Raw genomic sequence first — 16833 nt, forward strand, 5'->3', positions numbered from 1 at the left:
ACCCCACTTCTTGGCTATTCGTTAAACTGAATTGTGGGTGTGGTGAGGGGTGTATTTATAGGCATTTTAAGGTTTGGGAAACTTTGCCCCTCCTGGTAGGAATGTATATCCCATACGTCACTAGCTCATGGACTCTTGCTAATATGAAAGAAATGAATTTATCAGGTAAGTTCTTACATAAATTATGTTTTTCTTTCATGTAATTGGCAAGAGTCCATGAACTAGTGACGTATGGCATAGTAATACCCAAGATGTGGAACTCAACACAAGAGTCATTAGAGAGGGAGGGATACAATAAAAACAGCCATTGTCCGCTGACAAAATTAAATCCACAACCAAACAAATAAGTTTTTTCTCATAATTGAAAGAAAAAACTTTAAACATAAGCAGAGGAATCAAACTGAAACAGCTGCCCGAAGAACTTTTCTACCAAAAACTGCTTCCGAAGAAGCAAATACATCAAAACGGTAGAATTTAGTAAATGTATGCAAAGAAGACAAAGTTGCTGCTTTGCAAATCTGATCAACTGAAGCTTCATTCTTAAAGTGAAGGTATACTTTGGTGAATGAAAGTCCGTTTTTTAAAAATACTATTAAAAACAGGGGCACTTTCATTCATCAAAGTTTACAAATCAGCCGTTTTGATTAAAAACTTACCTTTGTTTCTTTTCACAGCTACAGCAACTTTCCCCTCCTGGAAATCCTCTCTTCACACTTCAGCAATGACTAATCCGGCTTCCTCCAATCATGGCTTTCCCCCCAGGGTGGTTATTGCCTGAGGCCATGCTGTGTTTGGAGGAAGCCGAATTAGTAATTTCTGACGTGTAAAGACAGGATTTCCAGGAGGGGAAAGCTGCTCTGTTTGTGAAAAAAAACAAAGGTAAGTTTTTAATCAAAAGGGCTGATTTGTAAACTTTGATGAATGAAAGTGCCCCTGTTTTTAATAGTATTTTTAAAAAACGGACTTTCATTCATCAAAGTTTACCTTCACTTTAAAAGCCCACAAAGTAGAGACTGATCTAGTAGAATGAGCTGTAATTCTCTGAGGCGAGGCCGGACCCAACTCCAAATAAGCCTGATGAATCAAAAGCTTTAACCAAGATGCCAAGGAAATGGCAGGAGCCTTCTGACCTTTCCTAGAGCCAGAAAAGATAACAAATAGACTAGAAGTCTTCCTGAAATGAAGAAAATTTGATAAAAGGAGTAAATTAGAAAGTTGCTTAAAATTGCATGCTCTATCTGAATCACAAAAGAAAAAATTTGGGTTCAGTGTCCCTTTAATGGAAGTGGCCAAGGTTGGCAACTGGACATCCGAACAAGATCCGCATACCAAAACCTGTGAGGCCATGCTGGAGCTACCAGCAACACAAACGATTGTTCCATGAGGATTTTGGAGATCACTCTTGGAAGAAGAACTAGAGGCGGCAAAATATAAGCAGGTTGGTAACACCAAGGAACTGTTAACGCATCCACCGCTTCCGCCTGAGGATCCCTGGACCTGGACAGGTACCTGGGTAGTTTCTTGTTTAGATGAGAAGCCATCAGATCTATTTCTGGAAGACCCCATATCTGAATAATCTGAGAAAACACATCTGGATGGAGTGACCACTCCTCCGGATGTAAAGTCTGACGGCTGAGATAATCCGCTTCCCAATTGTCTATACCTCGTATATGAACCGCTGAAATTAAACAGGAGTTGGATTCCGCCCAAGCAAGTATCCAAGATACTTCTTTCATAGCTTGGGGACTGTGAGTCCCACCCTGATGATTGACATATGCCACAGTTGTGATATTGTCTGTCTGAAAACAAATGAACAGTTCTCTCTTCAACAGAGGCCAAACCTGAAGAGCCTCGAAAATAGCACAGAGTTCTAAAATATTGATTGGTAATTTCGCCTCTTGAGATTTCCAAACCCCTTGTGCTGTCAGAGATCCCCAGACAGCTCCCCAACCTGAAAGACTCACATCTGTTGTGATCACAGTCCAGGTTGGACGAACAAAAGAGGCCCCTTGAACTATGCGATGGTGGTCTAACCACCAAGTAAGTCAGAGAGAGTCGAACATTGGGATTTAAGTATATTAATTGTGATATCTTTGTATAATCCCTGCACCAATGATTCAGCATACAAAGATGGAGAGGTCTCATGTGAAAACGAGCAAAGGGGATCGTGTCCCATGCTGCAGTCATGAGACCTAAAACTTCCATGCAAATAGCTACTGAAGGGAATGATTGAGACTAAAGGTTCCGACAAGCTGAAACTAATTTCAATCGTCTCGTCTGTTAGAGACAGAATCATGGACACTAAATCTATCTAGAAACCTAAAAAGGTGAACCTTGTCTGAGGAATCAAAGAACTTTTTGGTAAATTGATCCTCCAACCATGCCTTCGAAGAAACAACACTAGTTGATTCGTGTGAGATTCTGCAGAATGTAAAGACTGAGCTAGTACCAAGATATCGTCCAAATAAGGAAACACCATAATACTAGCTCATGGACTCTTGCCAATTACATGAAAGAAATGAACATTTAGACAATTAGACTGTACCTTTAATTGTGAGAAAACAGAAATACTCCGGCAAACCTCCAGGCGTTTGTATAAAATAGTCTATCTTTATTTGGAGCAGGATACACACATCATAAAAGAATAGTAAAAACAAAGACAGTCTCTCAGCAGGACTGTGTCTAACGCATTTCGGCTGTTTACGAGCCTTACTCGTAGACATAGCTATAGTTCACCGGTCAGGGCTTAAATAGCCCTAGGCTAATTAGCTAATCTTGTCCTGCTGGAGATTACAGACTTGTTAAAGAAACAGCACCAGTATGTGCTAAAAGAGACACGTAACTTTGGTCAATACACTCATATACATAACTTTAGTGCCCAAACATACGCATTATTATGCATTGATAGATAAGTATTAAAGTATATGGATAGAATTTACATTTGCTCAAGAATACATGTTCTAAGGGAAATCTCAGTTTTAAGGGGGAACAAACCCACACACACACATCTATAGACAGTCATTCACTAGATGTGAACTGAATATAAAGGCAGCATACAGTCTGTTTATATAGATGTAGGCACGAGTACACATGTACACAACAAATGTCAAAAACTTTTTATAGTTAGAGCTATAATAAAGATAGTATGATCTCCTCTTCTATTCTTTGTAATAAAGAATTATTATTATTACTGCTATATATGACCTCTAACTAAGATATAGATAAAATATACCAAGAGTAAGTGTAACAGCTGTTAACCCTTTTCATCCTGATACATTATTATTGGTAAATTTCTATTAAAAATCAATACATTTGCATATATGTGCTCCACACTATATGTGTGTAGTGAACAAACATACACTGGATTCTCTATGTCATTCTTTTTGCCATAAGTTTATGACATTATATTATTATGGCAAATATGAACTGGGAGTTAACTATATTTGCATATATGTACTCTATACTGTATTTATGTAGTAGACAGATATGCACTGGAATTGCTATATAATTTTTGTTTTGCCAGAAATTTATAACATCACAATCTATATTTAGCCCTCCTGGTCTCCTAGTTTTTAATTGGAAGATCCAGAACGCTTCTCTGTATAACACTCTCTGCGCCCTATCCCCTCCTCTCAATGAGGGTCTGATATATTCTATAATCTGCCATTTGAGGCTACTCACATTCTGGTTGTGCATCTGAATAAAATGCTGTGCTAAACCTGAACAGTCATTATTGTGTACCTTTAATTCCCTGTGTGTGGAGGATGAGGCGGAGACATTCTCCATTTTGCCATGTATATTTGTATTTCTTTTGAGGCGCACAAATTGACTCTTTGGAAGGGACTTGATCAAATGGCTAAAATGAAATCCAAATTTAGATAATTTTTTTAAAATACAATCAAGGAAATTAATTCATTGAGATTCAAGGGAGATGATATAATGAAACGGATTTAGAACATACATTGGGAGAGGTGAGGTCGTCCTTGGTCATAAAAAGCACAAAGAATACAAAAAATACCAATACGAAGAACAAATGTTTTGTCAACATTACAGTAGTTTTGTTTTTTTTTCTCAACAGAATATTCTGTGCAGTTTAAAGAAATATGTGATAATCTGAAAAGGAATTTAAACATTTTGAGGGGAAAATATGTTTTAGCTCCACTAATTGATAAAAAAAAAAAATCTGTGGTACTTGTGATGTAGTTTCGTGTGGTGACACTTTTAGGAGTTCAGTCACTGAGATGCAATTCAGGATGAATTATTATGCAAATTGTGAAACGGTGTTTGTTGTATACTTATTAGAATGTCTACTTTGGAATGAATGGTATGAAGGACAAACTTCAAGGAGATTAAGATCAAGAGTAGGTGAACATATGAGAGATATTAAAAGTTATAACAAAGATTCCAATTTAGTGAGGCATTGTAATGTTTCCGTGGTGGTCAAAAATGTTAATCTTAGTATATTATAATGCTCAGCATGAATGCTCCATCTAGCCATCATGAATGCAAAGTATTAAACTTGACTGCAGAAACAATGGCAAAGATAACTAAACTGTAAATGACTAGTACAGTGTATAGACTATCTTGATTGCGGTTAGTACCTAGCTTTTGTTTTGTTGTTGTAGATCTTAAGGAATCGCATTTTATTTAGCTTTGTTCCCCATTATACAGATGTTGAATCTAATGTGATTTGCTTCTTGTTTTACAGAATATTTCCGATCCTATTAAACATATCAAGCTTCTAAAGAGAAATGACTTTTCATCTGAGAGCCAGATGGACAAAACCAACCCAAGCAGTGCAGAAGGAAAGGTAAAAGCGCACATTCTCTTTTTTTACATTTTTGAGGAAGATGAAACGTAATCATATGAATGAGAACTTCTAGTCTATAAAACTAATTTGTAAAGTTTGATCCTTGCTTTGCTTGAGTATGTATAGTTAATTGAATTCCATGTGAATTGTAGATAGCCTGTGTCAAATTTTGACTTGTTATTTAATGTTTATATTTTTCATTTTGTTCTTAGCAAAACAGTGAGCTTGAGAATTTAATTTCACCACTGAAGATTGCAGAAAAAGAACAGTCCCCAGCTGCCATGTCCACAGAGGAAAAGAGTTCTCAAGAAGAGCATTTGTCCCCGCAATCTTTTGCTATGGTTTGTTTCTAACAAATCTGTTAATTTTGTATTCATCAATGAGCATTTTGTTATTGCTAATAACAAAGTTTTAAACTGTTCCTACAACTCTGTCCTCAGTATAAGAAGTGATTCAAAACCACTATGCTCCACCCACATGTTTTGCCTATTGCAGCATTAGACAGCCTCAATGTAGTACACTACGTGACCTCCAAAGTCATGTGGGCTTTAAGGGACATAAAACAGCTTGAGATTCTAATATACAATATTTAATTATGCATAGTTTGCACTATTTGGAGTTTTCCAATTCTGAGAATTGGAAATAAACACTACAGACTTCACATGTCTAACCCTACAAATGTCTGTCCCTAAATGGCCTCAGTATAGACTATTAGATAATCAGCTGCAAAACAAAACAAAATTTGCTGAAAGACAGTGGCAGATTGGCTCCTCCAAATAAGGCAAGTAGTGGTTGGAAAAACAATATGTTAATGTATCCATTGCAAGAGAACAAAAACATTTTGTAATTACAATGTGATTTGATTGAGGAGGACAAAAATATGTTTCTTTCATGTAATTGGCAAGAGTCCATGAGCTAGTGACGTATGGGATATACAGTCCTACCAGGAGGGGCAAAGTTTCCCAAACCTCAAAATGCCTATAAATACACCCCTCACCACACCCACAATTCAGTTTTACAAACTTTGCCTCCTATGGAGCTGGTGAAGTAAGTTTGTGCTTAGATTCTACATTGATATGCGCTTCTCAGCATTTTGAAGCCTGATTCCTCTGAGTACATTGAATGTCAGAGGGATGTGAAGGGAGTATCACCTATTGAATGCAATGGTTTTCCTTGCGGGAGGTCTTTTTCTTAGGTTCTCTGTTATCGGTCGTAGAGATTCATCTCCTACCTCCCTTATTCAGATTGACGATATACTCTCATATTCCATTACCTCTACTGATAACTGTTTCAGTACTGGTTTGGCTATCTGCTATATGTGGATGGGTGTCTTTCGGTAAGTATGTTTTCATTACTTAAGACACTCTCAGCTATGGTTTGGCACTTTATGTATTAATATAAAGTTCTAAATATATGTATTGTACTTATATTTGCCATGAGTCCGGTTTATGTATATTTCCTTTTGCAGACTGTCAGTTTCATATTTGGGAAAAGCATATTTTAGGAAAATATTTTTTCTTACCTGGGGTATAGTCTTTTTTTCAATGGACAATTTTTTCATTAAATTTCGCTGGTAAAATTAGGCTTGCGAAGGCGCAAAATGCTAAGGTTTATTACGTCATTTTTGGCGCAAGATTTTTTTGCCGCGAAGATACGTCAGATGACGCAAATTTCGTAATTTCCGGCGTCTTAGTTGACGCCGAGTTCCTTACACAAGGTTGCGTCTACAATGACGCGAGTGTGTTATTTCCGGATGTTGTTAGCTCCAAAAAATTTTTTGTTTGCGTTGTGCGTCATACTTGGGAAATTATTTCATTATTTAAAACCCCATTCCTATATGCCTCTTGCCATTTCTTCTATCAGAGGGCTATGCTGTTTGCATTTTTTTCCCATTCCTGAAACTGCCATATAAGGAAATTGATCATTTTGCTTTAAATGTTATTTTTTCTCTAACATTTGCAAGATGTCTCAATCTGATCCTGTCTCAGAAACCACTGTTGCAACCCTGCTGCATGATAACAGTTCTACCAAAGCTAAGTGCATTTGTTGTAAATTTGTGGAGATTATATCTCCAGCTGTGGTATGTAATAGTTGTCATGATAAACTTTTACATGCAGAGAATGTGTCCATCAGTAATAGTACGTCTGTTGTTCCTTTAACATCTAATGTACAAGATATACCTGTGAATTTAAAATATTTTATTGCTGATGCAATTCAGAAGGCTTTGTCTGCCATCCCGCCTTTTAATAGACGTAAAAGGTCTTTTAAAACTTCTCATAAAGTTGATGAAATTTCAAATGACCGACAACATAATGAATTATCCGCCTCTGATGAAGATCTATCTGATTCAGAAGATCCTTCCTCAGATATTGACACTGACAAATCTACTCATTTATTTAAAATTGAAATTCGTTCCTTGTTAAAAGAAGTGTTGATTACATTGGATATTGAGGAAATTAGCCCTCTTGATATTAAATCTAGTAAACATTTAAATTCTGTTTATAAACCTCCTGTGGTTACTCCAGAGGTTTTTCCAGTTCCTGATGCTATTTCTGATATGATTTCTAAGGAATGGAATAGGCCTGGTGGTACTTTTATTCCTTCTTCAATGTTTAAAAAATCATATCCTTTGCCAGCAGTTAGATGTTAGTTTTGGGAAAAAATCCTTAGAGTTGATGGGACTATTTCTACTCTTGCTAAATGTACTACTATTCCTATGGAAGATAGTATTTCTTTTAAAGATCATTTAGATATTAAACTTGAATCCTAACTAAGGAAAGCCTATTTATATTCTGGTCATCTTCTCAGGCCTGCCAATTCTTTGGCTGATGTTGCAGCTGCATCAACTTTTTGTTTGGAAAGTTTAGCGCAACAGGAAATGGATCCTGATTTGTCTAGCATTGTTCGCTTGCTTCAACATGCTAATCATTTTATCTGTGATGCCATTTTTGATATCATCAAAATTTATGTTAAATCTATGTATTTAGTTATTTTAGCTAGAAGAACTTTGTGGCTCAAATATTGGAATGCTGACATGGTATCTAAGTCAAGATTACTATCTCTTTCTTTCCAAGGTAATAAGTTATTTGGTTCTCAGTTGGATTCAATTATATCAACTGTCACTGGGGGGATGGGAGTATTTTTGCCTCAGGATAAAAGACCTAAGGGTAAATTTAAAGCTTCTAACCGTTTTCGTTCCTTTCGACAAAATAAGGAACAGAAACCTAATCCTTCCCCCAAAGAATCTGGTTCCAATTGGAAACCACCTTGAAGTTGGAATAAATCCATGCCGTTTAAGAAACCAAAGCCAGCCCCCAAGTCTGCATTAAGGTGGGGCCCTCATTCCAGCTCAGCTGGTAGGGGGCAGATTAAGATTTTTTCAAAGATATTTAGGCAAATTCTGTCCAAAATCAATGGATGCGGAGTATTGTCTCTCAAGGGTACCAAATAGTATTCAGAGTAAGACCTCCTGTGAGAAGATTTTTTCCTCTCACGCATTCCAGCAAATCCAGTAAAGGCTCAGGCTTTTCTGAAGTGTGTTTCAGACATGGAGCTTTCAGGAGTAATCATACCAGTTCCGTTTCAGGAACAGGGTCTGGAATTTTATTCAAATCTATTCATTGTCCCAAAGAAAGAAAATTCATTCAGGCCAGTTCTGGATCTGAAAATTTTGAATCGGTATGTAAGAGTGCCAACTTTCAAAATGGTGACTATAACGGCTTTTCTGCCTTAGGTTCAGCAAGGGCATTATATGTCCATAATAGACTTACAGGATCATGTATTCATAATCTGATTCATCCATATTATTATCAGTTTCTGAGATTCTCTTTTCTAGACAAGCATTACCAATTTGTCGCTCTTCCTTTTGGCCAACGACCGCTCCAAGAATCTTTTCAAAGGTTCTCGGTGCCCTACTCTCTCTAATCAGAGAACGGGGTATTGCGGTGTTTCCTTATTTGGACGATATCTTGGTACTAGCTCAGTCTTTACATCCTGAAGAATCTCACACAAATCAACTAGTGTTGTTTCTTCGAAGACATGGTTGGAGGATCAATTTACCAAAAAGTTATTTGATTCTTCAGACAAGGGTCACCTTTTTAGGTTTCCAGATAGATTCAGTGTTCATGACTCTGTCTCTAAAAGACAAGAGACAATTAAAATTGGTTTCAGCTTGTCGGAACCTTCAGTCTCAATCTTTCCCTTCAGTAGCTATGTGCATGGAAGTTTTAGGTGTCATGACTGCAGCAGCGGACACGATCCCCTTTGCTCGTTTTCACATGACACCTCTCCAACTTTGTATGCTGAATCAATAGTGCAGGGATTATACGAAGATATCACAATTAATATCCTTAAATCCCAATGTTCGACTCTCTCTGACTTGGTCGTTAGACCACCATCGTATAGTTCAAGGGGCCTCTTTTGTTCATCCAACCTGAACTTTAATCACTACAGATGCAAGTCTTTCAGGTTGGGGAGCTGTCTGGGGATCTCTGACAGCACAAGGGGTTTGGAAATCTCAAGAGGCGAGATTACCAATCAATATTTTAGAACTCTGTGCTATTTACAGGGCTCTTCAGGTTTGGCCTCTGTTGAAGAGAGAACTGTTCATTTGTTTTCAGACAGACAATATCACAACTGTGGCATATGTCAATCATCAGGGTGGGACTCCCAGTCCCCAAGCTATGAAAGAAGTATCTCTGATTCTTGCTTGGGCGGAATCCAACTCCTGTTTAATTTCTGCGGTTCATATCCTAGGTATAGACAATTGGGAAGCGGATTATCTCAGCCGTCAGACTTTACATACGGGGGCGTGGTTGCTCCATCCATATGTGTTTTCTCAGATTGTTCAGATATGGGGTCTTCCAGAAATAGATCTGATGGCTTCCCATCTAAACAAGAAACTACCAAGATACCTTTCCAGGTCCAGTGATCCTCAGGCGGAAGCGGTGGATGTGTTAATAGTTCCTTGGTGTTACCAACCTGTTTATATTTTCCCACCTCTAGTTCTTCTTCCAAGAGTGATCTCCAAAATCATCATGGAACAGTCGTTTGTGTTGCTGGTAGCTCCAGCATGGCCTCACAGGTTTTGGTATGCAGATCTTGTTCGGATGTCCAGCTGCCAACCTTGGCCACTTCCATTAAGGCCAGACCTTCTATCTCAAAGTCTGTTTTTCCATCAAGATCTCAAATCATTAAATTTGAAGGTATGGAAATTGAACGCCTAGTGCTTAGTCATAGAGGTTTCTCTGACTCAGTGATTAATACTATGTTACAGGCTTGTAAATCTGTGTCTAGGAAGATTTATTTTTGAGTTTGGAAGACTTAAATTTCATGGTTCTCATAAATTCTCCTGGCATTCTTTTAGAATTCCTAGAATTTTACAGTTTCTTCAGGATGGTTTGGATAAGGTTTTGTCTGCAAGTTCCTTGAAGGGACAAATCTCTGCTCTTTCTGTTTTATTTCACAGAAAGATTGCTAATCTTCCTGATATTCACTGTTTTGTACAGGCTTTGGTCCGTATCAAGCCTGTCATTAAATCATACTCTCCTCCTTGGAGTCTTAATTTGGTTTTGTAGGCTTTACAGGCTCCTCCTTTTGAGCCTATGCATTCTTTGGACATTAAACTACTTTCTTGTAAAGTGTTGTTCCTTTTGGCCATCTCTTTTGCTAGTAGAGTTTCTAAATTATCTGCTCTTTCTTGTGAATCTTCTTTTCTGTTTTTCCATCAGGATAAGGCGGTTTTGCGGACTTCATTTAAATTCTTACCTAAGGTTGTGAATTCTAACAACATTAATAGATAAATTGTTGTCCCTTCTTTATGTCCTAATCCTAAGAATTCTTTGGAGAGATCCTTACATTCTTTGGATGTGGTAAGAGCTTTGAAATATTATGTTTAAGCTACTAAAGATTTCAGGAAGACTTCTAGTCGGTTATCTTTTCTGGTTCTAGGAAAGGTCAGAAGGCTTCTGCCATTTCCTTGGCATCTTGGTTAAAGCTTTTGATTCATCAGGCTTATTTGGAGTCGGGTCAGGCCCCGCCTCAGAGAATTACAGCTCATTCTACTAGATCAGTCTCCACTTCGTGGGCTTTTAAGAATGAAGCTTCAGTTGATCAGATTTGCAAAGCAGCAACTTGGTCTTTTTTGCATACATTTACTAAATTCTACCGTTTTGATGTATTTGCTTCTTCAGAAACAGTTTTTGGTAGAAAATTTCTTCAGGCAGCTGTTTCAGTTTGACTCCTCTGCTTATGTTTTAAGTTTTTTCCCTTCATTTTTGAGAAAAAAAACTTATTTTTTTGATTGTGGATTTCATATTTTCAGCAGAAAATGGCTGTTTTTATTTTATCCCTCCCTCTCTAGTGACTCTTGTGTGGAGTTCCACATCTTGAGTATTACTATCCCATACGTCACTAGCTGATGGACTCTTACCAATTACATGAAAGAAAACATAATTTATGTACTTACCTGATAAATTAATTTCTTTCATATTGGCAAGAGTCCATGAGACCCACCCTTTTTATGGTGGTTATGATTTTTTGTATAAAGCACAATTATTTCCAAATTCCTTTGTTGATGCTTTTTACTCATTTCTTTATCACCCCACTACTTGGCTATTCGTTAAACTGAATTGTGGGTGTGGTGAGGGGTGTATTTATAGGCATTTTGATGTTTGGGAAACTTTGCCCCTCCTGGTAGGATTGTATATCCCATACATCACTAGCTCATGGGGGGGGGGGGGGGGGGCGTTATGATGGAACTCCTGTCTCCACTCTCATTTGAAAAGGCAGACTCCCCTATTTCAAATGCCTGCCTCACTAGGAAACAGGTCATTTATGCTAATTGAGAATGATAATAAGAGGGGATCATGTGAATGAGGGGATCATGCCCCCCAGTCTAATTTTAAAGTGATTGTAAACTTTAATGAATTAAAGCCCAGTATCAAATAATAATCTTAAGTCATTAAACTTTACAGGAGACACTTGTTTTTTAAAATACCAGTGTGTTATGGTAAACATAACACCCATCCTCTGCATCTCCTACTTTCTTTAGCATATAGATGACGAATCCTGCTTCCTACAATCGTTGCGTGCCCCCTATGGCATCGAGTCCGTGGGGCACGCAAAGATTGGAGGAAGCCCGGTTTGTCAACAATATGCTATATACAGTCGGAGATACTGGTGGAAGATCGGCGTTATGTTTACCAACTAAAGGTAAGTATTTTAAAAAATAAGCATCTTTGTAAAGTTTAATGAATTAAAGTGCCCCTATTTTTAAGATTATTTAAGTCTCACTAGTCAAATAAGGTTTTTTATGTCTTTCTAATTATCAAGCAATGAGCATAGTAATACTGATCACTTGGCAGCAACATCTCATTTAATTGTGATGTTAAGAATATTAATAATACACCTAAAATAAACAAGTAGTTGCACCAAAACATGTCATTATTAGTATTTTTGCTACCCCGTGTAAGGTTTGGCAGGAATAGAAGCAAATATTTGTCATGAGTGAAGGCCCACTTCTCTGGGAAATCTGTATTTTAGTGTAATTTTATAACGTATCTAAATACCTTTATGGTTAGATGTTTTATACCTACTCATTTTCTGCATAAATTGATAGAAGTGGCAAAAAAAAAAAAAAAAAAAAAATTAATTCTATTTATTGAACAACATAGGTATAAAATCATAAATGTTTTGGTTTTGGGAAAGTGAATCGAAGCTAAGTGTGTGACCATATGATGTGTGTTTGCAATCATTAATAAATAATGGCTCCTGTGCTGATGCATGCCATGTATGCCATAGAAAATGATACACATATGCTAGTTATTTTCTAAAAAGAAATGCTTGGTTTACTGAAAAATGAGATATAAGTTGTGTGGGTATCTCACAATTTTTTTTGTAAGTGTCAAATAGCTAAAAACAGAGTGTGAAATGGCTCAATGGCAAAGAGGTTAAGCAGGTCTGTTTACTCATTTGCCTATAATATACTTATATTATTTTTAGGGCGTTAGTTAACTTTATATACTGCAGTTGTTCTTACCACATTTGCTATATAACTATGTAATCATTTATTAATCCCGGTATGGAATATTACTTTGTAATATATTCTTAACTCTGAATTTCATTCACTGCAATCTTTAGTTTTCTATATACTGCTGAGTTGTTCCCTCAAGAATAGTAAATAGTATTAGATTCTACTGAATATACAGTTTAATAATTTATGAACTCATAAGGGAGACATTTATGGAAATTTGGTTCTGGGGCATGTTCATTTCCTTTCTCTCCCTTAAACAATAGGCCTCTCGTTGTTTATTCTCTGTCTGATCTGTTGAGGATTAGATATGGTCAAGCATAGCCTGAATGTAAATTTTATGGTTAGAGTTCTGATTCTTTAAAACTTCATCAGTTTCTAATGCAGACAGACATTTGCAATAATTGTTACAATGTCACTGCATAAAACTGGCAATTACTTTCTTGTTGGATTGTGTTTATTTAATCCGTAGAATTTCCGGATATATGACACTAGGCATATGTACTACTCTTTAAATGTAAGGCTAAAGAATTCCCTTAATTTGACGCTCTGAGTGTAGTTAATTAGTGGATATAAAGCAAAAATAACGCATATCTGCTTTTCCATGTTAACATTTTTTTTTATCTTTAACAAGAAGAGGAAAAAAACTTTAAAAAATAAATAAACCTAATCAGAATCAAATTTTGTTCCTTAATCACTTTATGCAGTATTTTGTTCACAAAATTATGTTCGATAGCGGTTTTGTTATTCCTATTAGATTTTAGTTAGGCATCTGCACAAACCTAGATTTCAGCCAGATTATATTACAAGGAGACAATTAATGACAATACAATTTTACAAAGTTCAAGACCCATTATTGTATCTTACTTTCATAGTTATCAAGCTTGCGCTTCCTGTAGAAAAGATTGACTTTGCTCAGCTTACCCTATGTAAAAGCAAATGCTTTTCAAATACTATCTGTTTTTTTTATGTTTATATTATTTGGATATTAGTATATATATTGTTTTTTTCTTCCACCTTTAGAAAGGAACACAAATGTTGAGGGAAATACTGAAGATTGATAGCTCGGATACTGCAGATCAGCCTAAGGATATTAAAAAGGACTCTCAGAACCGGCAACCTAAGCAGATTGGTAGGTATCAAGTATTCTTTTGGACCACTTAGGGCATTTACGGAGTATGTCGAAAAAGCAACAAACATTTTTCTCTTGTTTTTTCATCTCCACATAAATACCCTATGTTTTAGCACATAATTTTATCAGTTCATAGGTTACTTATATTTCTGACGTTTTAAATTTTGTTGCAATTATCTTATCATGTGACATTCTGAAACGTTTGTGTTACGCAGCTGCTCATATGAGCAAGTCTCAAGGAGCAGGACCATATGTTGGTGCCTCCAACTCAGAGCTACTACGATCACCTCTTCTTTCACAGCCACCACCTATGGGTACCCCAGTGTCTGAACTCTCACGTATTTGTTCTCTTGTTGGAATGCACCCACCAGAATTCTCCTTCCTGAGAACGCCGCAGGTGAGAGAAATTCAGAATCTAAGAAGGATGCTGATAGCATCATTTGTTTGTAATACAACTTTGCATTTCACTATCATATGCAATAATTAAAAACAATACTTAGCCCTAGAAGCAGAGGCATTTAGGAGTCATACTTTCAAGAGAGTTTACAACCTAATTGGCAGCTGGTGGAGACATACTGTTGATACACTTGCATTATGAAAATTAAACCATTACTCAAGAAAACTAATTTTTTGTTTAGTATTTGATTAACATCATGCAGTTATGGTGAGGGTTTTATAGTAAAGGGACTAACACCTTGCGGTATATAGTCTACATTCTCCCTCTGTTGCATTATAAATGCATTATATACTCCCTCCCCTCTGTTCCCGGGAAACCCCATTCACTTCTATATACTATCTCTGGAACAATTCTCAGCTTTCTCTGCAGCCATCTGCAAAATTATAAAAAAACAAAACAAAGGTTGCATGGTGACTTTTGCACTGATATGAGGGTGGCTCTTCTATTTATAAGAACACTGGAATAATTACATTTATACAACCATATTTGAAGTATACTGCATTAAAGATGACATATATATATATATATAGTATAAGTCACTTACCTTAAAAACTATTTATTTTAGGTATAATGTCTAATAGTTGTAACTTGTGTTTTGTCAGTTATAAACCTACCTATTAGTTGACATTGCTAACCAGTTTAGTTTCCTAACCAGTCTCACTGAAATGCTTTGCATTTGTTACAGGCCCTGACAGTCTGTCAAGTGAAGCTGTCAAGTGGTTTGATTATACATGGTCCTCAGTGTCATGCTGAAAATGAAGCTAAGGAGAAAGCTGCATTGTTTGCTCTGCAAAGGCTGGTAAATAAATGAATAACTTTTATTTATCTTTTGCAGGAAAGCTCTTCACAAATTCTGTGCATTTCTTCTTCCTTTAAAGTACTAGAATTTATGGTATAATTGATTAGTTTGGAGATATATTGAAAACATTAGTGAATCTTTCTCTTTCATGTTATTTAATTAACTAGTGTTACATATGTTTTAAAGACTGGAATTTTATTCTCTATAGGTCATAGAGCCCTAGATATATCAAAGAACATTGTAATCCGAGCAAATAACATTTTAAGTCCACAATTTAACAAAATGCTTTATCAAATAACTAGATAATGTTGGGGCTGTATTCTTCTGTTGGAAAATTCCTTGTGTGTTTTTTTGTAAATAAAACACTCACTTGCTTTGAGCTCCCTGTCTGGACTCTTCCTTGTTCATATACATATATATATATATATATATATACATACACACACACATATGTACTGTGTGTATATATATTTATATGTGTGTGTGTGTATATATATATATATATATATATATGTGTGTGTGTGTGTGTGTGTAATATATATATTTGTGTGTGTGTATGTATGTATATATATATATATATATATATGTATGTGTATATATTATATTTTTTTTAATTAGAACATGTTTTGCCTAAAATTCTTTCATAATGACTGTACAATATTTGTTCCTTTTTTTTGTTTCCCCACTGTAATGCTCAGAGCACAATTGGAGCTAATTTCCCACTTCAGCCTCCACCACCATTGTTTCCAAGCTACCAACCCCTTGCAGCCCCTGGGCCCATCACTTCAGTTTTTCCTCAACCAACAGGTAAGTTAGCTTTAAGTGGATGTTAGTGTTAAAGCTGCCTTAATGTTAATTTTTTTCTTCTTCCCTCAAATTTAAAAAAATATAAATCTTCTCTGAGTTGATGAACAGGTGTACGTTTACATCTATCTGTCATGTATCTATTTAATAAAACATTTGTGGCTACATATTAGGGACACAGGAGGTTGAGGGGCCGATGCTGTTTTCTTTCATGTAATTAGCAAGAGTCCATGAGCTAGTGACGTATGGGATATACATTCCTACCAGGAGGGGCAAAGTTTCCCAAACCTCAAAATGCCTATAAATACACCCCTCACCACACCCACAATTCAGTTTTACAAACTTTGCCTCCGATGGAGGTGGTGAAGTAAGTTTGTGCTAGATTCTACGTTGATATGCGCTCCGCAGCAAGTTGGAGCCCGGTTTTCCTCTCAGCGTGCAGTGAATGTCAGAGGGATGTGAAGAGAGTATTGCCTATTTGAATGCAGTGATCTCCTTCTACGGGGTCTATTTCATAGGTTCTCTGTTATCGGTCGTAGAGATTCATCTCTTACCTCCCTTTTCAGATCGACGATATACTCTTATATATACCATTACCTCTGCTGATTCTCGTTTCAGTACTGGTTTGGCTTTCTACTACATGTAGATGAGTGTCCTGGGGTAAGTAAGTCTTATTTCTTCTGTTAAGTGTGATCAGTCCACGGGTCATCATTACTTCTGGGATATTACTCCTCCCCAACAGGAAGTGCAAGAGGATTCACCCAGCAGAGCTGCATATAGCTCCTCCCCTCTACGTCTCTCC

General features: G+C 36.6%; 1 protein-coding gene across 3 annotated transcripts in view; it reads left to right on the top strand.

The window, feature by feature from the left end:
* XRN1 (5'-3' exoribonuclease 1) overlaps positions 1 to 16833 on the top strand; it is a 441443-nt gene that overhangs the window by 369344 nt on the left and 55266 nt on the right. For all 3 annotated transcript variants that reach the window (XM_053710017.1, XM_053710018.1, XM_053710019.1), the window contains 6 exons: positions 4709 to 4810; positions 5023 to 5151; positions 13863 to 13971; positions 14187 to 14368; positions 15114 to 15227; positions 15926 to 16034. In XM_053710017.1, coding sequence (XP_053565992.1) covers positions 4709 to 4810; positions 5023 to 5151; positions 13863 to 13971; positions 14187 to 14368; positions 15114 to 15227; positions 15926 to 16034 — 745 coding nt within the window. The remainder of the gene's footprint in view (positions 1 to 4708; positions 4811 to 5022; positions 5152 to 13862; positions 13972 to 14186; positions 14369 to 15113; positions 15228 to 15925; positions 16035 to 16833) is intronic.

The sequence above is a fragment of the Bombina bombina genome, chromosome 4 (genome assembly GCF_027579735.1).
Source record: "Bombina bombina isolate aBomBom1 chromosome 4, aBomBom1.pri, whole genome shotgun sequence".
Classification (NCBI taxonomy): domain Eukaryota; kingdom Metazoa; phylum Chordata; class Amphibia; order Anura; family Bombinatoridae; genus Bombina; species Bombina bombina.